Source organism: Lipomyces chichibuensis (assembly GCF_038497645.1).
Source record: "Lipomyces chichibuensis strain CBS 12929 unplaced genomic scaffold V1513scaffold_8, whole genome shotgun sequence".
In the NCBI taxonomy this organism is placed as follows: domain Eukaryota; kingdom Fungi; phylum Ascomycota; class Lipomycetes; order Lipomycetales; family Lipomycetaceae; genus Lipomyces; species Lipomyces chichibuensis.
In genome coordinates this window covers 62958-86860 of record NW_027117460.1, presented here as the reverse complement: position 1 = coordinate 86860, position 23903 = coordinate 62958, and the positions used below count along the sequence as shown (strand labels likewise).

Here is a 23903-nt window from a genome sequence, read left to right as displayed (position 1 = left end):
AAGCTGGAATAATGTACCGCGAATTGGGATTGAAAGGCAAGCAGTACCAAAAGATGATGGATCATCTGGACCATAAGAAGGGTATTGAAGTATATTCACCAGAAAGGCTGAGAGAAATTATGAGATCGGATAAGTGGGTTAAAATGAGACGTCCAACGAGCACACAATGATTATCGAATCAAAAAAACGATGATTGACAGTAATGGTTCCATACTGGAAGTTTAGAGCGTGTATTATATAGTATTGTATAGATTTGGATTGTATTGCGCGGATAGTCCGTCATATAGTGTATGATATCTTCTAATTCAGGTGCTTATTATTGTATTCTCTTGTATGTTTATGGCTTGCGTAATTGAGAAATATCGTTCCTCCATGTCGTTCCTCAATTTAAATTGCAAGTAGTGGTAACTACAAATCTGTGTTGTCTCGAATTGCATGTCCATCGACGTCATCACAAAATTTGCAAAACGCCGCTGCAAGGCAAGTAGACCGAAGCCAAGTCGACATATCCGTTACGCATTATGTTTCGGAAAAAGCCTAATGTGAGATTTCCACTACTCTCATCTATTATAATAATTCAAATACCTAACATGTCTCTCTCAGATTAAGCCATTGTCTCCAGTTCGAAGTTCAGATCGCCGCAAATTATTGGCATCTATTCTCAGTCAATTCAACATCCCAACGGACACGCTTCCCTCGGAAAAAAAGGACGTTATAGTCCCCACAGATATTCAGGCTGCTAAATTTGTTGCTCATTCAACTGGTGAGACGGGAATTATCTATGTTGGTGAGGAAGGGAGCAAGCCGTTGTGGCTGAGGTTAAACGAAGAGACCTTGATTCCGACTGGTATGTTGGCTGCATGCGACTATCCTGTTTGAATGTACCGAGCCTGACTTAGTAGTATTTACGTTGTGGAAGTGTCCATTTTTATTGCCGATTGTGCAAACATGGAATCCAGTTATTGAGAAGCTGCGAAATGGAGCGGGTATGTGTGTCACGAAGTCCTCAAATGATTCAGAATGGCTTACGTTTGTAGATTTGATGCTTCCGGGACTAATACCACCGTTTCCAGTGACACTTAAAATAGGTTCAATAGTCGCCATAGCAAGTGCCGAACGGCCGAGCGTTCCTTTAGCTGTCGGAATATGCAATATAGATCTAGGGACGATCACACAAGTGCAGGGACGACACGGCAAAGCAATTCTGATTATTCAGTGTTATGGAGATGAACTTCCATTTCGTGGGAAAGTTTCTGTACCCTTGAAATTGGATTTGCATATTCCAAAGCTCGAGGAGAAAAATGCTCCGACTTCAGACAGTGAGAATGGTGAGGTTGAGAAGATAGCGAAGTCGATTGCGAATTTGGATATAGCGCCAGATGGGAATGCCACTTCTGAATCACAAGTCACGGCAGTTCCAGCCGACATGGAAGGTACGGATGGAGAAATCGAGAAAACTGAATTGCAAGGCAAGCCGGTTGAACCTGTCAGAGAGGGTCTATCGACTGAAGAGGTAGATGAAGCTTTCCGCATGGCTCTTCTTTCTACGATCCACGACTCGCGCACCGGAACAGCGTTAGAGTTTCCACAAGCATCTTCCACATTCATCTCTGCTCATCTACTAAAACATTTGCCTTCGAGTTATTCGTCCGCTCAATTGAAGCAGACGTCGTGGAAGAAGGCGGCGAGGTTCTTGAAAGCCATGGAAAAAGAGGGATTGGTCAAAGTTAAGGAAAAAGGAGGTGAGGTTACAATAATGGGAATAGCAGGTCTTGACAACATTGCGGTCAAGGACTTCCGAAGTTTCAAGACAGCTGGGAGCCGAAAAGCGAATAATGATAGCAAGACACCTGACAGATCTCACGGGGACGTGCCGGCGGGAAAGCTCGTTATAAGGGAATATTATCAGATTAAAGACAAGGGAAAAGCTATAGCCGAGGCTGTTGGTAAACGTTCGTCAGATTACTACAGCTTGGCCGAATTACGGACGATATTATTGGAATATATTGCGAAAGAGAAACTTGTAAACGAGAAGAATCCTCGCGAGATTATGCTAAATCCGGTATTGGCAGGTATCATAACAACGTCGCCGAAGCCGAGAACATTACTGCGTGAAGATCTGATTGACAGATTTAGAGAGATGAGTTCACCATATTATAGAATTGTCAGAGAAGGCGAAGATGAGCGAGGCATAAAATTATTGCGTGGCACGCCTCCAAAGATCCAGATACTGATTGCCATAAAGCAGGGCCATAAGATAACGCGTATTACGAACTTGGAAACGTACAAGGTTGATGTACATGGCCTTGCCAATGAGATGAGAACAGAATGTGCGAGTTCAACAACAGTTAATAAGTCTGTTGAAGGTACCAGCGGCAGTGGGCAGGGGAAATTAGAGATTCAAGTACAAGGACCACAGAGTAAGACGGCTGTGGATTTACTTGAGAGACATGGCTTAAAGAAAACCTGGATTGAGGTCAAGGATACTACAAAAAAGAGTAAATGAGTGTAGACAGCGAAATGTTTGATAACATCTTCATATACGATACTAAGGAAACTAGTCCTCGGAACGATATCGAATAGATGGTAGACATATAATACTGTGGCAAGAATCTGTTACTAGTTTATTTGACTCACCAAGTATGACGAATTTGGGTAGGAAAGGCTCGCACAGATCTCGCTGTGTATACTTTACTCGACAATTAGCCCTAACCGCAAGCGGTAAGAGGTAAACCAAACCACGACGATTGGTTGGGCGCCACGCGCTTGTGCCCGACGACTCTTCTTGAGCCGCGCGCAGGCGCACACTGGAGTTCACGCGCAGTTCACAGCACGGCCACCATCCCAACTCCAACTATTACCTAGTCATTATTGCCTTCTACCGTGTACTGTCTCGATCGCTCCGTATGCGTCACAACCAGGTATGTTCTAGCGGTTAATAACTTGGCTTGGAGACACCGAATATGAGATGTGGAGCACCGGATCAGCGTGTGGCGGTAGTCGACATGACGGCTGTCTTAGTCAGAATCGATGATAAGTTCCACCTAGTCTGCATCAATTCAGAGGTCTCCCGTCAGAGGTCGTCAAAAGTAGAATATATCAGCATGATGTTACGTTTCGTTTATTGTATTTACATTCTGGCAGTGATACTGGCTGGAAATCAAAGTTTTTCATCACCATTAGTTCTTAGTTTGCCTCTTGAAGATTATCCAACAGCTATTTTCAATATACTACAATACTTAAAGTACGGCTTGGGATTAAACAATATTAACTAAGGATATACGCCAGAGTGGACTTGCAGACATCTTTTATTGTTACAATTACGACTCTCAGAATAGATTGATCGCCAGGTGTGCTCAGCTGCTTGTCTCTTCCGTGTCTCCAAGCCTTTTAATGCTTTGCAATCATCCTAACCCATTCACAGCTTCTGTTCTGACATATTATGACAACAAACACTCAATTGAATCCGCTTCCGTTGTTGTCGCCATCGCGGGCAGTGTCGCAAAATTACCCAACGGTTGTTCGGCGGACGGCTTTAACCGACACTCCGTTGACGTCGACACCAAATTCGCCACGAGGCCTGCAACCAAGTGATGGATACAGCGTAGCCCCGTTCCTAGAGCTTCCACGACGTGCAACTACTCTGGACGTTCCTGGATTGACAAAGAGCAGGGTATCACCAGGTAAATCCTTCCTTCACTCATTGATTTGACCGCAGTAGCAGGTACTAATCGGAGTAGATGGCACTATCGCGGCGCGGGACATCGGATCTAAGCTGGTTATTGTCATGGTGGGTCTTCCTGCCCGTGGGAAGAGCTACATCACAAAGAAACTTGCTCGATACATGAACTGGCTGCAACACGAGACTAAGATTTTCAATGTTGGAAATACACGTCGACAGTCGAAGCATCATGTTGGGCCAGCTAGGCATCCGCTCCCGGATTCTCCGGTATTGGAGGCCTCGTTGGGCCCGAAGTCGCCACCTCCAGTGGAACTGGACACCAGTCATCCCGCCAACTTTTTCGCTCCGGATAATCCACAGACCGCTGCACTACGAGAAAGCTGGGCGTTGCAGACGCTTGATGAGTTACTAGATTGGGTTTTGCACGGAAACGGAAGTATAGGTATCCTTGACGCCACAAATTCAACAGTCAAACGCCGACGGATGGTATTAAATCGCGTTAAGGATAGGTCAAATGGTGGACTGAAGGTACTTTTTTTGGAAAGCGTCTGCGATGATAAGGATCTGCTGGAACAGAATATCAGATTGAAGCTTTCTGGTCCTGACTATAAGGGGCAGAATCCGGACATTGCCTTGGCAGATTTCCGGCTGCGTGTCAAAAATTACGAAAAGACATACGAAACTATCGGCGACGAAGAAGAAAAGACTGAAGGATTTCAGTATGTCAAAATGATAAATGTCGGTCGAAAAGTTGTTGCGTATAACACACAAGGTGGGTTTTCATGATCTGATCGAAGACAAGCTAATAGTGAGTTAGGGTTTCTTGCTGGTCAAGCGGTCTTTTTCTTACTCAACTTTAATCTTGCCGAACGACAAATTTGGATCACTCGACATGGAGAGAGCGAGGATAATATTTTAGGCAAACTCGGTGGCGATGCATCACTCAGCGCCAAGGGTGTCAAATATGCGAGAGCTCTTGTGCGTTTTATGGACTACCAACGTACAGAATTTAGAAGGCGGCAGCTCGAGCGGTTCTCGCTTCAGTCAACTGTGTCCCAGATATCATCGCAGCCGACTACGCCAAAAGGTGAACCGGTTGAGCCACATTTTTGTGTTTGGACAAGTATGCTGAAGCGCAGTATCGAGACAGCCAAATGGTTTGATGAGGATACGTATGATATCAAGCAAATGCGAATGCTGAATGAGCTTGGTAGTGGTATTTGCGACGGCATGACGTATGAAGAGATTCGTCAAAAGTTTCCGAAGGAGTATGAGGCTCGCGTTCATGACAAGATTGGTTACCGATATCCTGGTGTTGGCGGTGAGAGCTATTTAGATGTTATCAATCGGTTGCGACCTGTCATTGTCGAAGTCGAACGAATGCAGGATCATGTTTTGCTTATCGGCCACCGTGTCGTGGCCCGTGTCTTACTCGCGTACTTTATGAATCTTGGCAGACAGGCTATTGGTGATCTAGACGTTCCACTGAACACACTCTGGGTTCTGGAGCCGAAGCCATACGGTGTTTATTGGGCGGTTTATCAGTATGACGAGAACAAGGATTGGTTCTATAAGATTGAAAATTCGAATTCGTCGCTTACCACACCTACGAACAGCACTCCGCCTCCTGAGACTGTGACCTCAGCTCCGTCATCATCTGTCGCATCTCCTGAAGCTGCACTGCTATTGGACACGAAAGACGCTTCGCCACCGCCGACAGCCAATATGCCGCCTCCTCCGCTCCCGTCACGCTCTCGCTCGATGACTGTGACTGCTCCAAGTCCGCTATCGATCGAGTCCCATCCCGTCGAGAATGATGCGGGTGTCGACATCGTCATTTCCTCTTTATAAGAACTTCTCAGTCTAGTACATAGTTTACATTTATATACATGAATGGCAATTAAGGGTTTATATTTACCGGAGGGGTTTGGCTTTTCTTGTTAACGGGTTTTGATTTCAATATTTGACATAGTACGTACGAGCGCACCACTTTCTTGGCTTGGTTTATAGGCAGGGCAATAATTACATATAACTTAGTACTAAACATCTATAATGTAGTCATCTGTTACAATCGACATAAACCATGAAGAGGTGAACTAAACAATATTTGGCCTACGTTACAGATATGAGTTATATTTAATATATTGGAACACTTTCGGAAATATGTTAGATGGTCGAGAGTGTAAACTATGGAAGCACTGAGCGCCGCGTTGTCAGAGGCGAGTGTTCCGTTAAGTTTGGTCTGATGTGAATTGTCGATGGCAGGTATCAGACCCATATGAAAAAAACTTTGTGATCCACTCCTTCGGATTCTGCGATTCGGTTCCGGTGAGCGTGTGAATACAACTCGACTCAGGCGACTCATTCTGGGTAATGGAATCTAAACAGATACGAACTCGTGCCAAACTCTTCAAGCCAAATTAGTTTGCCCCGAAAGGAATTTTGAACTTCTGACCTTTGGGTAGGGGGTGGTGGAGGGAAAAAAAAAGGTAAAAAAAACTTCGATACCGGGAATCGAACCCGGATTTGCCCGGTGAAAGCGGACCGTGCTAGCCGTTACACTATATCGAACATCCATAGAATCAAGACACGCGTAGAAAAACTATAGTGCAAATCAATATTTAAGGTTCCTACTGTTCATGTCAGACATTTTATGTTCTCCAAAACTCTTTGGGTCTTTATGCCTTCGTCTCTGTTCTCTTTCTTCTTTCCTACATTCTTGGTCTTGTTCGTTCATTTTCTTCTTTTTTCAGGTGGGTGCGTGCTATAGCTGTTTTCCGGTCCATAATACATATTACATCATCGGCTCTCAATCCAAAAAAAAATATTGTTCCTCTGTTGCGACAGCAGCAGTATACGTTATTTAGTAATCTTGTAACTGGCTTGCAATAAAAAGCGCACTGTATAACAGCCACCCGCAGGTCAAAATCCTGAATCCCAGCAACAACTTCCCCAGCACCGTATCTGTCTATAAACTGATGTATCGGTCGGAATATTCAATGTACTCAAGAGCGTTTGGTTAACTGACCTTATGAGTGTGAGCTGAAAGAAATGAGTAGGTCAAGCTTTACCACTGAATACCTTATCCACTCACTGAATCATAAGATCAAATAAAGACTTCAGAGCCTAATCGAGTGTGAATAAACGAGATATAGCCGGTGATAATGACTTTTCGACGATCCGCTGCCTCAATGCATATTGATTGAGCCGTTTAAATCACGTGAGTGATAATTTGTCATATGCGTGACGGAAGTCTACTTTCTGTGGATGCGGATTCGGATATATTGTCTGGATTACGGATACAGATCGATATGGAATGGAAAGAAGCCCGGATATTATTCATGCCGATCCCTATATTGAATGTGTCGATGAGTGGAAATTGGATCGTAAATGAGTCCATGTTGATAGAGACTGGCTCTTCTAATGGCGGAATGCACACAAAGATGCGTTACTACGAATAACGGTAGCAGCCAGAAGAATTACAGAGTCTGAGGTGGCTGTAGAAATTCTGTCCAATACACGAAGAGATTGGTTAGGACTTGCCTAGGCGCTTCTTGAGTGCAAAGATTAAAAGCATGTTAGTTGTTTGAGGGAAGTAAGTAGCATTGATGGATGCTAAGAGTTAATCTTGAAACCGTGCAAATATTAACGAATATGGAGAATATGTTTACTAATGCTAATGCGAATGCGAACAAGTTGAACTTATTCGTGTCCAGACCTATGATTTCTTTGCAACTATTTCTTCCTTATGTTAGTTTGTATTCATTTCGTTCGATATCTGGTGAGCGATCGATCTTCTGTCAGTTTTCGCATTGAGCCATGACCTTGCGAAAGTTTGCATTTTATACCCTAAACCCATGCCTGATAGTTATCCACAGAAATTACTCATCGCTCACCATTCCGACCCCGGTGAGCAGAATGCCAACCGCCGCGGACTTTCGGGACGGTCCGTTTCCCGTCCAGGGTTCCCCATAACATGCCAGCTACTGTGCATTGACCATTCCTTCTGTAGCGTTTAGTAGTGTACGCACAAGGGTACGGCATCGAACGTGTAGCTCTAGTATACGACTAGTAAGGAGTCAATTAGGTAACTGCGTTTAAGCTTAGTACGTGCCTATTGCCTTATTTGGCAGAACCTCGAACGTGAAGTTCGATTTCGCATTTCGCAATAAGTATGCAGCATATAGACGCTTTATAAGTTTCCCCTTTCACAGCCTTGTGCGCCCCTGCTCTCACTACCGCAGTACCAATGCTCATGATACCAAAGCTCGATAGAGCACTCTTATCACCTGCGCAATATTATCTCACATGGATGATATTCAATTGGTTCACTGCTCGGCCGGAGGATAAGTGACAAGACAAGGGGGCAATTCGCGCCAACATTACCCTAACCCGCAGGGTTATGACTGCCGAGTCTCAATGCGTTGTGCTCGACGCCTTTGAACAAGCTGGAAAATCTCGAGTCTGGAGTTGCTGAAATCCCTAGCCATATCCATAATAATAATATTTAGTGAATATACCTAACTCATGTGTTCGTGTAGTTTGTTCAACCTTTTTGTAATTGACAAATAACTTAATGAAAATGCGATTCGATTCTCGCATATTGTCACTGGCGACACCTTGCGAATGCACTAAATTTGATGACCCGACTGGTTAGTGTAAGTATATTGGCTTACACCGGCTACCGCTCCGCGACAGATTTGAATTGGGGTTTGAAAGCTTTATTTAGGCACAAAAAGTTAAGTGGCATTGCGCAGTGAAGATCGAATCCAATGTGTTGACTTATCTGTCCGAGACCAATGTGTCGTATACTTGCAGACTAGAAATTGAATCGTGAGGATGGCCGTAATGCACCGGGAACTTATAAGCCCTCAAAAGAATTTTTTCGCCAAAAATTTAGCGGAGCTCGCAGCAAGCAACATGTGCAATTCCTGACTCTCATAGTAGGAGACATGCATTATCATAATATGTGGGAAACTTGACTGTGACTGGACGCATGACCGGAACATTGACAATGAATTCTTTAGTTTATTCTCGATATCGGTTACTCGTCAAATCTATCCTAGCCGATGAGACCCACGGAAACTGGTGCCGCACGGCGTCGACACATTGGTGGCGTTCAAAATTAGTCTGTCGTGGAGGCGCTCTCACTGAGGGATATGGTCTTAGACGGGCGATTGGCCACTCTATCGCACATAATCACCTCCTCCAGCGCCAGGCGCTGGAGGAAGGGCATGTCTTTGCGAACGCGTGATATCCGGTGGAAAGTCAACGACCTTGTTCGGGACTGAGCCTTGCAGCAGAGTCGACAAGAAAGTGCAATCAGGTTTTTGGGTCAGTGTAAGTCTAGTTATTCTGCGACTGAGTCAATTCTAGAAATCCGAAAACATGATCTTGGTTAGCGTCAGGAAGCCACGTCATCTTTCTTGATAAGACCATTTCAATATGCTATCACGGTATTTTTATCCAGTGAGCGACATTCAACAAAACGACCTAAAGGGACAGGCCGTTTTTGTGGGTGGCCTGAGCTTGCCCGGTTTGGCGTAGAAGCGGCGGCTTGTGCGCAGCCCTGCGCTCACTGCCGCAGTTACCAATGCTCATGATACCAAAGCTCGATAGAGCCTTCTTATCGCCTGCGCAATCTTATCTCACATGGATGACATTCAATTGGCTCACAGACCAAAAAAGCATTGAACACGAAATCGAAAAGTCTCGTACTCATGTCTAGTCAATGCGGCCAAAGCCCGGGACGACGAAGTCCAATCGTGACCGTAATCTATGGTTGTAACAGTAAGTACTTGCGCCATTGTTCATTGGTCGTCCTCACATGACGCCTCCTAGCAACGCCTGAGACGCCTCGTCGCATGTCGCATTTCCCAGGACGAAAATCTGGCGCCCACGCGGCACCGCGGAGAAAGTTGCTAATACACTCACGAATAGACAGCCACAAGTAAGGCCCACAGGCCCAGACGAGGACAAGACGAACAAGATCGCCATGGCCAGCTTGTCAAAGCTTTTCTTCTCACAGGAACTAAACTACTTTTCGAGGGCATAAGTTCCTGGCCCACTTTCATGTACCATTGAGAGCGGTGGTACCGAGCCTAGGTGGTGGCGTCCTGTGGCTGAGTTTAAGCCATATTGCACATTTGCTAGGCCTCATCAAAAACATAATAGTCGGTCGGTGTCGCCTGATCATTACTCTTTTATGCAACTGATGATAAGTACGCCTTTTGCAAATTCAAGTCCAGTCAACTGATTTAATGTGATATCCGTAGTAATCGCCAATGGTCAAAGTTAGGATCACGATATGTATGCCGTTAACTACTGTACTTAGAAACCTAATACAAAGTCTATGGCTGACCATCTTTTGCACCGTCGATTTTGAATTCTAATATAATATGCATTTATTAGCGTATCTTAACTACACACTGCTTTCACATTGACAAACCAAGTGCCGAGATGTCGTTGGATTCGGGACTCCGAAGCCCTCATTGAAAGATTACAACATCCCAGCATACACATCTGCGTTCTAGCAAGCACTCTCGACGAAAAATAAAATAGCGGTCATTCAAACGTCTTTCCAAATAACTACATTGCGTCTAATTATTGTGAGATTATGTGACACTACCCCCCGAAAATTCGCGAAGCCAAAACAAGAATGAGCGTCATCGATAAGTGGGAGCACTCCCAACCTGAGTACGACCGATAAGCTGTACCGATACCGCAAACCCTTAACCTGAGAATTAAGCGCCGCACATCGAGAACATCACGGACTTTGCTTAATCTTCCGCCAGATACTCGATGCCATTCATTTCATTAACTTTACTGTTGGCGCCATACTTTGGCGTCCGACATGCAGGGTGGTCTTCGGACTTCCCCGAAGTTACGAACCTTGCAAATGTTGATTCCGGATTACACTGGTTTCTGACACCATTTATTTCAATAACATTTGGTCTTACTGATATTCTGAACTCCAAGTACAGCTGTACGGCGGGCTACCTGTGCGACGGGGAATTTTATTTTTCAATACCTGAAAAAATCTGGAACTTATAATTCTGAAAAGATCTGTAAATTGTAATTCCTGAAAGATCTGTAGGACAGTTAATTCAGTCCATGAGTCTACAACTAATCAGAAGGAATTAACGAGTGGCTTGCCGTAGCTCACGCTACGACGACTCGCGCCAATGACTTCATTAGCTACTGTCTTAGGCTAAACTTACGAGGAACGCAGAGCAGAACAAGGTGCAGCGCGCCCGGGATACTGTGACTTTTGTTGTACCGCGTGGGTAGTTCGTATCAAAATTGCAGCTGTAGCCGGGCTTTGGTGCACGGCATCAATTACAATACCTGCTGTCACTCAATATATATAGCCATATCCCAGTCCGTCATTATTCCGCTTTTGTGTTTACTGTTAGACACGGACCTGCGCTACTATGGCAGCAGAAATCGAGAAGACTTCCGATGCAGCGGATGCTGGATCCGCCGAGAAGACGACGCCGGTCGTGGCTTATTCTGTCTACGACGATGCCCAGTCATTTGACGATGTCAAGGTCGACGTGCACACCAAACTTCATGATGGCGTCCAGCGTAAGATGCAGCAGCGCCATATGCAGATGATCGCACTTGCTGGCACGCTCGGTACCGGTCTGTTCTTGGGTTCCGGCAAGGCGATTGTGCATTCTGGCCCTGCCGGCGCATTAATCGCCTACTGCCTTATCGGCTCGGTCGTCTGGGGCATGATACAGAGTTTGGTAGGTCCATTCTCCAACAACAGATTCATTCATTCATGTGGTTAACTCTGGCAGGCGGAAATGATGTGTTATGCTCCAATTTCCGGGGGATACATTCACTATGCCGAGCGCTGGCTTCACCCTTCTGCAGGCTTCGCACTAGGATGGATGCAGTGGTATTCCGGCATTATCTCCCTGCCGACTGAAATCGTGTCAGCTTCCATTATTATCGGATTTTGGGACATTGATCCCGCAATCGACGATATCCCTCGCAGCCACTTGATCGCATACATCACCGTACTCGCTGTCCTCTGCTCGCTCATTAACTATTTTGGTGTTAGATGGTTTGGCGAAGCCGAGTTCGTTTTCGCTATTATTAAGATTCTGCTGATTTTGGGACTAATCATTGCTGGTTTGGTTGTTGACCTCGGCGGTGGTCCTGACCACAAGCGTATTGGCTTTAGATGTTTGTCCTCCATTTTATCGATATAGTTGAAAGTTCTAATAGAATGCAGATTGGAAGAATCCGGGCTCTTTTGCAGCATATCCAGTTGATGGCAGCGTCGGCAAGTTCGCTGGTTGGTTCACGACTCTCCTCCAAGCCGCTTTCTCGTTTGGCGGTGTCGAGTCCCTTGCGATGGCGTGTGCTGAAGTTGAGAACCCGCGCGCAAACATTCGCAAGGCTGCCCGCCTTTTGTTCTACCGAATTCTGTTCTTCTATGTCTGCGGTATTCTCATCGTGGGTATGCTAGTCCCCTACAACGATGCCTTACTGCTCAACTCGACCGGCGACGGTGCTGCGGCATCCCCGTTCGTCATTGCATTCAACCGCGCCGGAATCAAGGCCCTTCCTTCCATTATCAACGCTGGTGTTCTATCCTCGGCATTCTCCGCCGCCGACTCTGGTCTATACTCCACCTCCCGCATGCTCTATGGCTTGGCCCTCCGAGGTCAAGCTCCGCGCATATTCGCCAAGACCTTGAAGAATGGTCTGCCAATCGTCGCGCTTTGCGTTTCCACTATCTTCGTCGCCCTGTCGTATATGTCCCTCTCAAATGGCGCGCAGACAGTCCTCAACTGGCTCTCAAACTTGACCTCCATCGCGACCTTCATCTGCTGGGGCACCATCTGTGTGACATTCATCCGCTTCAAAGCCGGCTGCGAAGCTCATGGCATAAGTCGCAAAGAGTCGAAATATTTCTACAACAGATTCCAGCCGTTCCCAGCGTACTGGGCAATCTTCTGGTGCTTTGTTGTCGTTCTTTTCAATGGATACCAGGTCTTCATCAAGGGTATGTGGGATACCTCAGATTTCTTCATCGCGTACATTAATATTCCAATTGTGATTATTTTGTTTGTTGGTCATTGGATTTTTTCGGGACGAAAACCGTTCCCGAAGGGGAGCGAGTTGGATATGTATTCGAATATTCCAGGGCCAGAAGTCGACGTTGATCTACACCCGCCGACCACCAAGCTTGGAAAGTTCTTCAGATGGCTGCTGTAGGAAGGGGATCGCGGTTATTGGTAATGCAATGTTTTTCAGCTTGATGTATTCGAGAGGGATATCTGTTTGTGTGAATATGAATTGACTACCACATGGACATCATATAAGTATCTAATAATGACCACAAAGTTCAATGTAAAATAACAAAATGACTGAAGTCGACTCGTGCATGGATCTAACACTGCTGGAATAAGTCACACGACAACAGCACTCTACCAGTGATCTAGTTGTGAACCGGTCCACAGCAAAAATGAACAAAAACCAGGATATGGAACATCGATGACTATGAAACTGCACAACCGTATATTAAAATCCGGACTACGTCATAACCAATATCGAATTCCTTTCAAGAGCGCCGATAGAAGCGCAATTTCGCTATATATATATGGCCGGATAATTTCAAGACGTGTCTGGATCCGTCCTTACGCGGTCGATTAACCTGGAAACCTCTTGAGTACATTATAATGATTTCTACACAAAGAATTCAATTGCGACAGATTATCAGTGTCGGGAAGTCACCCATCTACGCTCACTACTTGGACAAAGTCGCCTGAGTTTGAAGGTCAAACCTATTGTGGTATGTTACTCGCCCAGAGGCTGCTGTGAGTCCTAACCCTGGCAACCTGAAGCGAAGGGAAGGGTATTGTGTTGCAATCAAGCGCCACAGAATTGGAGCTGTCGTGGCCAGAGTCTCGCGACGATATCACGGCCCAACTGCATCAAGTATTTCACTCACCATCGCCGTTGCACTTTCGAAAGCGACTCGTTTTCAATCAGTCATCTATTTCTGGATACTTGCGGGAGAATTGACGTTTGAAAATAGAATCTGGATTGCCAAGTCACCATCCCATCCATCTTTCTGACATCTATCTTTTTTATCGAGCCCTAGCATGGTTAAGCTGAAGGAAATCCCCAGGACAGCAACGTTTGCGTGGTCGCCTGGGGCACAGCTCCCATTTATTGCGACGGGAACGGTCGCTGGCGCTGTTGATGCTGATTTCTCGTCGAAATCGACGTTGGAACTGTGGGATCTGAACCTGGTCGATAAGTCGACAAACGGATTTCAGTTGTCGAGCCCCGTTATATCTGTCGGAGCTGAAGCCAGGTGAATTTGATGTGACTTTGCGCAGTATGGAAAGAATGGAATGGCTAATGGATTGATTGTGGTAGATTTCATGATCTGATTTGGGGAGGTATCAATGCTAGTCATCCGAGCGGGATCATTGCCGGCGCCCAGGAGAACGGAACTTTGATGTTGTGGGATCCTGAAGCTTTGTTAAAGGACGCGAAGTATGTCGGGCTATTTGGAATGCAATTGATGACAATAGTTGGTTATGATGACTGACTCGTGTGCAGCTCCGGGCCTCTTTTGTCCGCGACTATCCATACCGGTGCCATCAAGAGCTTGGATTTTAACCCCGTTCAGGCCAACGTTCTCGCATCAGCCGGATCAAAGGGCGAGGTATGTTCCCAAATAATGTTCGACTTGATGACGTTAATGGAACGATCGGAACTAATGAACCATGTAGATCCTCGTCTGGGATTTAGACAAGCCAAGTGCACCTCTGAAGCCTGGAACTGCTTCCTCCCGTCTTGATGAAATAGAATCAGTCGCGTGGAATAACTCCGTCGCGCATATCTTGGCTACAGCTGGAAACACCGGGTTCACGTCTGTCTGGGACCTCAAGAACAAACGCGAAGTGCTACATTTATTCTATCCTGGACCTGGCGGCGGCGGTAGACGTGGTGTTAGCAGCGTCGTTTGGCATCCTGACAATGTAAGCTCGCACAAAGTTGAAGAGTGAGGAATTTGGTATTGATAACATTACAGTCTACTAAATTGATTACTGCCTCTGAAGACGACAATTCGCCTGTGATTCTCATGTGGGATTTGCGAAATGCAAATGCTCCTGAGAAGATTCTTAGCGGCCATGATAAGGGTATTTTGTCACTTTCATGGTGTGAGCGCGATAGCGATTTATTGCTCTCAAGTGGTAAAGACAATCGCACGTTGTTGTGGAATCCCCAGTCAGGCGAACTCCTTGGCGAATTCCCGATCGCAACGAACTGGACCTTCGAGACTCGATGGTATGCTAAAAACCCCGAAATTTTCGCGAGCGCCTCGTTCGACGGCAAGATTACCGTGCAATCTATCCAAAACACCAACAAAGCAGATCAAGTAGCCGCTGCACCAAAACCAGAAGGCAACGACTTTTGGAATGCGCCTTCATACGTGGATACTCAGCAGCCTACGTTCTCTCTTAAACAGCCGCCTAAATGGCTTCGTCGACCGGTGGGGGCCTCATTTGGATTTGGCGGAAAGCTTGTCACTCTCCAGCTTGACAAGGGTCACACACCGGCGACAAAGTCAATTGTTAAAATCAATAGATTTGTAATTGAGCCGAAGATGGCGTCTGAGACGGAGAAGTTTGAGGAGGCGTTGAAGAATCAGAATTTGACCTCGATCGCGGAGACACGGGCCGAGACTGCGGTGTCGGATAAGGATAAGCATGATTGGAAGGTGTTGTTGGCGCTTTATGAGAAGGATCCTAAGCGGAAGATTGTCGATTATTTGGGATACACTTCTGAACAGCTAGAGGACTTGTTTAAGAAGTTTGAAGGATTGTCTACGGATGAACCACAAGTGGTTAACGGAAACGCGAATGACAAATCAGCAGACTCCACAATGCCTGAAGCGTCTGATTCCATGTTTGGCGATCCGTCGGCCACTGATTCATTTTTGAGCAGTATATCTCCGCAGCCGACGCTAACTAATGGAGCTACTGATATTCATAATGTTCACACAGGGCCCTTCACTATTTTCAACAGCGAGACCGCTGACGCCGATAAATTGGTCACTCAGGCCTTGGTCCTCGGTAACTTCTCTGCTGCAGTCGATATTTGCCTGAAAGATGACCGTTTGTCGGATGCGTTTATGCTTGCTCTTTCTGGGGACGATGAGTGCCGAAAGAAAGTCCAGCAGGCGTATATCAAGAAAAACACCAACGGACCGTCGTATATCCGAATTTTGTCATCCATTGTTGGCAAGAATTTATCTGATCTGGTCACCAATGCTGACCTTGAGAATTGGAAGGAGGTGGTTGTCGCACTGTGCACATTCGCTACCGATGCTGACTTCAATTCATCGATGGCTGCATTAGGTGAGAGATTAAGCGCAGCAAGGAAAGGTGCCAATGCAGAGAAATCATCAGAGCTGCGGCAGAATGCTGCACTGTGTTTTCTTGCTGGGTCGAAGCTTGAGAAGGTCATTGGCATCTGGATTGAGGAATTGGATGAAGCAGAGAGGGAAGCGTTGAAGAGCGCGACTGGTGAGCTGTCGCCGTTTGCAATCCATATTAAATCATTGCAGGATTTCATCGAGAAAGTCACTGTGTTCAGAAATGCTGTCAAGTACACGGACGCGGGAGAAAAGTCTGACGGATCTGATGACTGGAATTTGGCACCATTGTATGAAGCCTACAGAGAGTATGCGAATATCGTCGCTAGCCAAGGATTTTTGGATTTGGCGCACAAGTATTTGGTGTTGCTCCCGACTCAGTACCCACTTGCGTCCTTGGAGAAGGAGAGAGTAGCCAAAGCTAGTGCGAAATTGGTTACTCCGAAGTCGGTTGCTGCTGCGCCGGAAGTAACCACTGAATATGCGTCTCGGTATGGTCATGCTGCGTCGACTTCTTATTATAATACTATGCCGACCGCAGGTTATGGGCAGATGCCATTAGCACCCGCCGGGGTTCCTGTACCAACTGCTACCGCTACATCCGCATACGCGCCAGCTGCGAACCCGTACCAACGATCTGGATCGACAACTACGGCACCTCAAGTGCCATCGTCTACCTACGAGCCTTCGTCATCAAAATCGTACGGCCACGCATATAGATCGAGTGTTACGATTCCAGCGCCGCCACCACCAGTTGTGTCGCCTCCTACATTAATTCACGAGCAAGCGCCATTGCCGCCGCCACCAACTTCCGCAGTTACAGGAAACAACAGGGATGCTGGTCACTGGAATGACGCGCCTGTCTTGAAATCATCGACTTCGTCAAGGAAAGCGACCCCAGTTGTCACGAACCAGCCTATCCTGTCGCCGTTTCCTGGCCAGCCGCAACTTGCTGCAGCCCATGCCCCGTATGCTCCTGCTACCAGTTTATCTCCCGCGTTTGGAAGACCACCAACGACAAACATCGGGCCTCCGCCGATCAACGCCAAGGCTCCACAGTCGGTGACTATCTCGCCAGTCCAGTCCCCACCGGCAGTCAAGGCTGCTGTCAACGTTCACGCGCCGCAGGTTGAGTTTGTCTCAGTTGGGCAGCCTGTCGGTGGTGTCCCATCCACTGCTCCCACTATAGCATCCGCGATTGCACAACCACCCACCCAAGTCGCTTTCCCACCACCAACGACAGCAAGCAAATACGTGCCATTATCGTCAACCGCTGAGCCCACTCGACCGACGCAGGCATACGCCCCACCGCCTCAGACGCAGCAACAACCCCAGCGGCCGCACAACCCATACGCACCGGTCGCACCGCCGCCTTCGGCAGTTCCCCCACCATCGGCACCACCACAGACTTCCTCGTTCGTGCCACCGCCTCAGCCGTCAGGCGCGAGCGCTCCGTCTGTACCGCACGTTCGTGGACCGCCGTCGATTGCGAGAACTGCAACGCCTGTGCAGTCGGTTGTTGCTCCTCCTAGTCCAGTACAGCCACCAAAATATCGTAGGTAGATTGTGATTGCTTGATATTACTCTAGGTTATAACGAGCTGTAGCGCAAGGTGATCGATCCCATATAGCGGGTGACTCAGCTATAATTTACGAGATTTTGAGCGCGGAAATGGGGCGTGTCAAGCAGAAGATTCCGGTACGGCATATTTCACTTGTTACCCATGCGATGAACAATTAGATATTAACAGGTAAAATTTAGCCTGCTGTCGCCAGACAAGTCAATGACGCCGAGAAGCGGTTGAATATTCTGTTCGACCATTTGAATAACAGCGATCTATTGACCGAAGAAACAATCCGAGAGATGGTTATTTTGGCGAAAGGTGAGATTCGTGGGCGTGCCGAAAAATAATTAAAAATGACAGCTAACGATCGATGTAGCGGTGAAAGCTAGAGATTTTGAGACGGCGTATGCTGTGCAAATTAACTTGTTCACGACAAGGACAGATGAATGTGGTCATTGGATGGTTGGTGTGAAGAGATTGATTGATGTGTCTAGACAGTGCTAGCCGGTGTGTGTTGGCTATATCAGTTGACATGCATGTATGAATAAACAGTATAGTTTAATTTTCTTATACGATTATTCACAGGTATGAATTTGGATGACGTTAGATATAACTGTTAAGACTCGTCAAAGACGTAGAACTTGAATGCGTGTGGCATACTCCCGGCCTCGAGAAGAGCACAACCAATTGAGAAATTATTGTAATCTTCTTTAAATAATGTACATTCCACAGACAAATCAATTACGCGTGCAACTCCGAATCAATTTCCATGGCACCTCCTTCGACCTCAACGCCACGACTCAGGCCGGTCTCGATGTCCTGCTCGTCCTCAGCACTTGGCGAAGAACGTCCAGCTAAACTGTCCATCTGGTAAATCGCCGTCTTTGTCTTCTCCCGCACGTCAAGAACTGGGTCCTGTTTTAAGTACTCTAATTGCTCCCGCGCACCGAGTCGGATGAGCGTCATTGCCCGGCGTCGGTAAATGTCTGCGAAATAGAGCTCGGCGAATGACGCGATGCTTTGCTCCTGCTGCAGTTGCTCCGATGATTGACCACCGGCCGGGGATACGGTGTGGATTTGTCTGGCCGTTGCGACATCGTCTGGCGCTCGGTTGGGTTCTTCGACCCATGTTAAATTTATAATTGTCCACACGCAGGCTAACCTAACTTCATAATTCTCATGGCGCATTAGTTGCACTATTTTCCGCAGCACCGTCGCATGCGCAATGACTGTCTCTCTATGACGATCGTAGCCTGCTGCAATGTGGACGATAATGTATGCAGCCGCAATTATCACCTTAGTGTAATACGGCTGCGTGGACAGTAATTCTTGTTCCGACTCGTCAATTGGTGGGACTGGAAGAAGTGATAACTTGCGGTCCACGAGCCGGAATACTTCATCCACGCCTACATTGTCAAACAGCATGTCGATGTACGTCTCACTTCGCGCAGTAAGATTGCGGAGGAAATCTAGTGCTTGTTCTTGAACTTGAATTTCCTTGTCGTCGCATAATTTGATGATGAGCGGGAAGCCAAGGTGGGACATCACACACGCCTTCGTCTCCATATCGTCGCCAAAGACCATGTGCTTTAGCGCCCACGTGGAATTGAGACGTAGTGGAGTGTACCGTGATCTGGCGCCGGAGACGACGAGCGGCAAGATGCCTTTATCCAAAATTGGTTTTCGTAGCGGCGAAAAGTCGAGGACGAGGTTACAGACTGCTGCCATTGCAGCTGTCCGAACTTCTAAATCTTCCTCTTCTTCGTCTTCCTCTGCCGCTACTTCAGTAACAGTCGTGTGTACCGGCTCGTCATCCATCTGCTCCGGCTCGCTTCCGACGTTATCCACGTTCTCCAACAATGGCCGCTCTTCTTCCGATGGCGCGTCGCCCAGGAGATCCACAATTCCGCAAACAACCCCACTTTCAACCATTGTTGTCCGCAGTAATCTTACACTGCGCGACAATGTGCGCAAAACATGGCATGCGGCAATCTTAACTTCCCTAATAGCAGGTGTATTGGCGGTGTTCATAACAGTGACAACAACGCTGAGTGCGCCAGCCTCAATTATCGCTTTGCGATAATCCTCGTTATATAATCCCAACGCTGACAAACAGAGCAAGCTGCTTGATAATAACTTGCCGTCGCTCTCAAGGATACGTCGAGACGCGAAATGATTGTTGGGAGCAACTTGTACTATGATCGAGACAATTTTCTTAATCAGCCCAGCTTCCACGCACCGATCGGTCACATTTCCCCCTTCACGACACAAGATCGCGAGGGTGTGCAAGATTCTAGGGTCGCATTTTCGTCCCTGATCCGGCGCAGCAATAGCATCATCCAACAACTTCATGAGCGTCGGCACAAGTGTAAGCGCAAGCGTAGTTATCTGCGGTGCGCGCGTCACGCCAGAAGCAGATGTGATCTCAGGCTTGCCGGACGTGTACAGCGCCGTCAGAAGTGAAGCCGCTGATAGCCGCGTTGATGTGTCGGGTGCGCGCAAGAGGGCCAGTAAAGGACTTGTGAATTTCGGCCCGGCGGCCGCGATTTCGCGGGCGGCTGTAGGTGTTAGAACGTGTGCTAATGCTAGGATTGCAGTTGATTTCAGTTTGCTGTTAAACACAACGCCAGAAGTTTGTGAGCTCTTGAGGGAGCCGTACACGAGATCGAATAGTGGACCCGTCAGCTCCGCGCTCACAGACTGCGCGGAGGAATGTGATGGCGAAATAAGTGGAACGAGAGCGCACAGGTTCGTGAGTACCTGCTCATCCTGTCGCGCATAATTTGCAAAACACGCGGTCGAGTAATGAGATATCAGTTCTGACAATGACTTCGCGAGATCAGGAAATTGCTGCACGAGAGAGGGTGTCAGTCGTAATGTCAAAAGCGCCGTCAGAGTTCGTAAACTGGCAATTAATAACGCGGGAGGCGAGTACTGTGTCAGTACTTTCACCAAGGTCGATAATGTCGCTGGGGTAATTAATCGCGAGGAAATCTCGAGGTCACCTTGGATACTTGTCAATCGATCGTCCATTGCTTTCAATTTCTTGCTGCATCACTTACTGTATGCAAAACTACCCAAGACGACACCAGCCTGGATACGACACTCATCAAATATTGGATCCTTGACTCCGTCTTGCGGGGTGCCGATTATAGCTAGCAAATCATCGAGAACACCGCGATCGAGATACGAAGCCTTTTGATCGCTGTGTCCGATGACGGAGTTTTTCAGCGACCGTAGTGCGCCCAGCTGACCGTGTCGATCGTCGCTACGTAGGTATGGCAACAAATCATCTTCTGCTATCATCGATGCAAATTTGGATAACCCGCTGAGAATATGGAAGTGGTTGAACTAGCAATTCATGGCGCAGTGGCAATGAGTGTGCAGTTGTAGTGTCAGGGGCGTGCAAGATGGTGGTTTAGGGTAGCAACCAGCTGTGTGGTACGGTTGTTTTCTCATCGTGATCGGCCAAATAAGTGCGGCCAGGGCGGGCGGCCAACCATTTTATATCCCTTTATTTTATTAACCTATACCATTAGATAAAGATGGGAATTAATTACCGTGATAGATTGCTAGTATATCATCGACATTCGCGTATCAGGAAACTAAATCTATCTTTACTATATTACATACCCCATGCTAAACGAAATATGACCGTAACGAACAATTACCATAATATGCCGGCAAAATTCCAAAACATAATAAATCAACAAGTACAAAGAAGATACTCAACCGGATACCCTCTACGATTAACAACACTCATTTTCATCCTTTTTTTTTTGCGGTAAGACACCAAACATAGAGAAATTATTGTTCTGTGATAGGCGACGTGGTGTCAAGAAGCATAGTTCACTCGCTGCCATCTCCTATCATCTTTCCTGCCGCCTCGTATCATCTTCCAATAATTCCTGTTCCTGTTCAGCTTGCAATACCAGCGGCCGTTCTGGTTCTGATTCTTCCAACACATAGACGGGGCCCATACGCGCCACCATGCGTCTGTAATACTCATCCAATGTCTTTACTGCTGGAACCACTCGCCAGCCGACCCTCACCAAGAACTCAACCTCAAGCAAGTTTAACTCAGTAAGAGAGACACCACCGACCCTAGCATAATGTGCATTTGTGCAGAAACTATCGCAAAGACCTTTACTTGCAACTGTGGCCGCTGTTATTAAAAAACGATGAACAGTTAGGGAATTTATTGTGAAAGATGAAAACGCGGCGCAGAGCAAATCGATATAGAAGACCATCGAAAGCAATGTCGACTTCTCTAGTGAGCAGAATCGTGTCAGCCGGTGGAGATAGTCGCGATGAGAGATTAATGGCGGTGCCCGTGAATGGAAACGAGTTAGCTGTGAAGGAACTAGCGGCAGCGCGTCATTCAATTTTATTAGTTCGCTTAGCATCGATGAAATGAGCATAAGCAGATCCTGTAGGTCGCAGTCAAAGAAGGACTGTGGGAGAACCTTTGGTGATGGTTTAGTAGGTGATACTGATCGCTGCCGTGAAGTCGACGCTACTGGCTGTGACGACGATGACGACGTCGAAGCACTTAGTGACCGTAGTGCCTTGCTCTCTGATATTGCGGAGTTAGTATCTGGAGTCGGTGATGGCTTGGATATAGTGCTGTCTTTGGCCCTTGGCCGTGATAGGATAGGGGAATGCCGGTGGCCATGATGGTGGCTGTGCGATGATCGCCCTTGTGAATGTGAGATCTGAGGTGCATGACTATTTCGACTGTCATTGTCTATCGCAGCAAGATTTGGATATTCAGCAAATTGTGGCCGTTGGCGAGGTGGAGGTTTCTCTTCACTGGCGCGTTTCGACCGCAGACTGTTGGGCGACGTTACTGACGACGGCCTATTAGAAGAGATCGTAGTCTATAAACATTAGCAACGAAACAAACGAATGGATACCTAATAGGCGCCGCTTACTTCGACATGGTTAGCAGTCTCGCTCGCCATAACTCCAAGAGGTACTTTGTTTTCATTCTCCATGTCAGTGCCGCTCAGAATTCTCGACGATTGTGAATCAGGAATATTTGACCTCGTTCCGTTGAAGGTTTGCCCATACAGAATGTCTGTCGCCTCAGCCCACCGCACAACTGGCTAAGTTATTGTGAAACCACTTATCGGCAAAAATAGAATGAAAAAGCTTCTAATATTCGCGCTTCAACAGCAGGAGCAACAAAGGGGCTCAGTATCCGGCGACTGTGAGAGCACACTGACATTTGTCCGTGATCACAACGACAATACAAATTAAATTTTACACACAACACATATATATATTCGCAGACTGGTGCTTTTGGTCCCGCAACACATGCGCTCGCGCACAGAGAATAGCAACACTTGCTAGTTTAGTTCCCCAGGGAAACTGCACATCTGCCTGCCGAGCATTGGACTGTGCGGAGTTACGGGAGAATGGCAGACAGTATCATCAAGCCAGTACCCTAGACCTTAGCAGCTGCAATGATATTGTGCGACTGCACCATAAATGCAGCAGCGTAGCGCTTAACCCTAAACCAAAGGCATTTGTTTTGTTCTTTCATTGGCAAACTTCGACGTTCAGGGGCGAATTTTGGAAGGCCTTGTACCACGTGCGGCTGTCTGCGATTTCCATTTGCTCTGCCATATAAATCATACCACTATCCCCGAATAATTAAGCTGGTGCGACCACAAAGCAGAGCATGAAATCTGTGTTTTATGAATCCCGATGTTGTATCGCGCGTTTGTCTGCCGATTTTGGCAACATGTCACGTTGAAGTTGGTATATAGAGAGAGCCAGTATATTAGACGTGACATGACAAGCATTGGTCAATCACGCAGTTCTCACATATAAGCTGCATCCTGACTAGTGAAACACAAATCATGAATCCATTAAGTAATTCATAGCGAATGACGCTAAACCACATAGCCAATATTAAAAAGGTCCGAATTGTGCAAAATGTAGTCTGTGCCTACGTATTTGTCGAATTAGTTGACAGAATCTAGACAATCGTCGTGACTTTAGCTTAGACCAGTTCAACTTGTCTTCTAAAATCATTAAATATCTCAATAATCGTAATCAACTCCTCAACCGGACACCGATCATTGGGGGTCATCCCATCTCTCACATCCGTTGGCTAATGGCTACCAACTATAATCCATGCCCTTCCACTAAAATCCTGCAATGTTGACCATCAAACCTTCGCATAAACATAAACATCTTTGCGTCTGGCATCGAAGCGATGATGACCTGATGAGCTC

General features: G+C 46.9%; 6 protein-coding genes and 1 non-coding gene across 7 annotated transcripts; 4 read left to right on the top strand and 3 right to left on the bottom strand.

The window, feature by feature from the left end:
• The first annotated feature begins 346 nt into the window (after positions 1-346).
• V1513DRAFT_309234 (uncharacterized protein) lies at positions 347-2723 on the top strand. Its single transcript, XM_066894654.1, has 4 exons — positions 347-542; positions 604-847; positions 903-986; positions 1038-2723. Exons 1-4 carry the CDS (start codon positions 522-524, stop codon positions 2504-2506), a joined length of 1818 nt encoding a protein of 605 aa, XP_066754615.1. The 5' UTR covers positions 347-521; the 3' UTR covers positions 2507-2723.
• Positions 2724-3442: 719 nt separating this feature from the next.
• Positions 3443-5533, top strand: V1513DRAFT_430469 (6-phosphofructo-2-kinase-domain-containing protein; the record flags this gene model as incomplete). The annotated part of the gene is made up of 3 exons (XM_066896348.1): positions 3443-3683; positions 3741-4454; positions 4500-5533. 3 exons carry the CDS (start codon positions 3443-3445, stop codon positions 5531-5533), a joined length of 1989 nt encoding a protein of 662 aa, XP_066754614.1.
• Positions 5534-6181: 648 nt separating this feature from the next.
• On the bottom strand, positions 6182-6253 carry V1513DRAFT_t35. Its single transcript has one exon. It is a non-coding gene; the product is annotated as a tRNA-Glu (tRNA).
• A 5021-nt stretch (positions 6254-11274) lies between these two features.
• Positions 11275-12916, top strand: V1513DRAFT_457549 (amino acid permease/ SLC12A domain-containing protein; the record flags this gene model as incomplete). Its single annotated transcript, XM_066899629.1, has 3 exons — positions 11275-11433; positions 11488-11878; positions 11928-12916. The coding sequence occupies 3 exons, from the start codon at positions 11275-11277 to the stop codon at positions 12914-12916; spliced, it is 1539 nt and encodes a 512-aa protein (XP_066754613.1).
• Positions 12917-13592: 676 nt separating this feature from the next.
• On the top strand, positions 13593-18409 carry V1513DRAFT_441002 (uncharacterized protein). Its single transcript, XM_066897456.1, has 8 exons — positions 13593-14021; positions 14087-14206; positions 14273-14378; positions 14446-14694; positions 14748-17649; positions 17701-17792; positions 17856-17976; positions 18035-18409. The coding sequence occupies exons 1-8, from the start codon at positions 13807-13809 to the stop codon at positions 18160-18162; spliced, it is 3933 nt and encodes a 1310-aa protein (XP_066754612.1). The 5' UTR covers positions 13593-13806; the 3' UTR covers positions 18163-18409.
• On the bottom strand, positions 18192-21097 carry V1513DRAFT_440996 (armadillo-type protein). Its single transcript, XM_066897455.1, has 2 exons — positions 20721-21097; positions 18192-20663 (listed from the first exon to the last, which is right to left on the bottom strand). The coding sequence occupies exons 1-2, from the start codon at positions 20962-20964 to the stop codon at positions 18400-18402; spliced, it is 2508 nt and encodes an 835-aa protein (XP_066754611.1). The 5' UTR covers positions 20965-21097; the 3' UTR covers positions 18192-18399.
• A 132-nt stretch (positions 21098-21229) lies between these two features.
• Positions 21230-23057, bottom strand: V1513DRAFT_397132 (cyclin-domain-containing protein). Its single transcript, XM_066895403.1, has 2 exons — positions 22593-23057; positions 21230-22538 (listed from the first exon to the last, which is right to left on the bottom strand). Exons 1-2 carry the CDS (start codon positions 22653-22655, stop codon positions 21528-21530), a joined length of 1074 nt encoding a protein of 357 aa, XP_066754610.1. The 5' UTR covers positions 22656-23057; the 3' UTR covers positions 21230-21527.
• Positions 23058-23903: the final 846 nt, after the last annotated feature.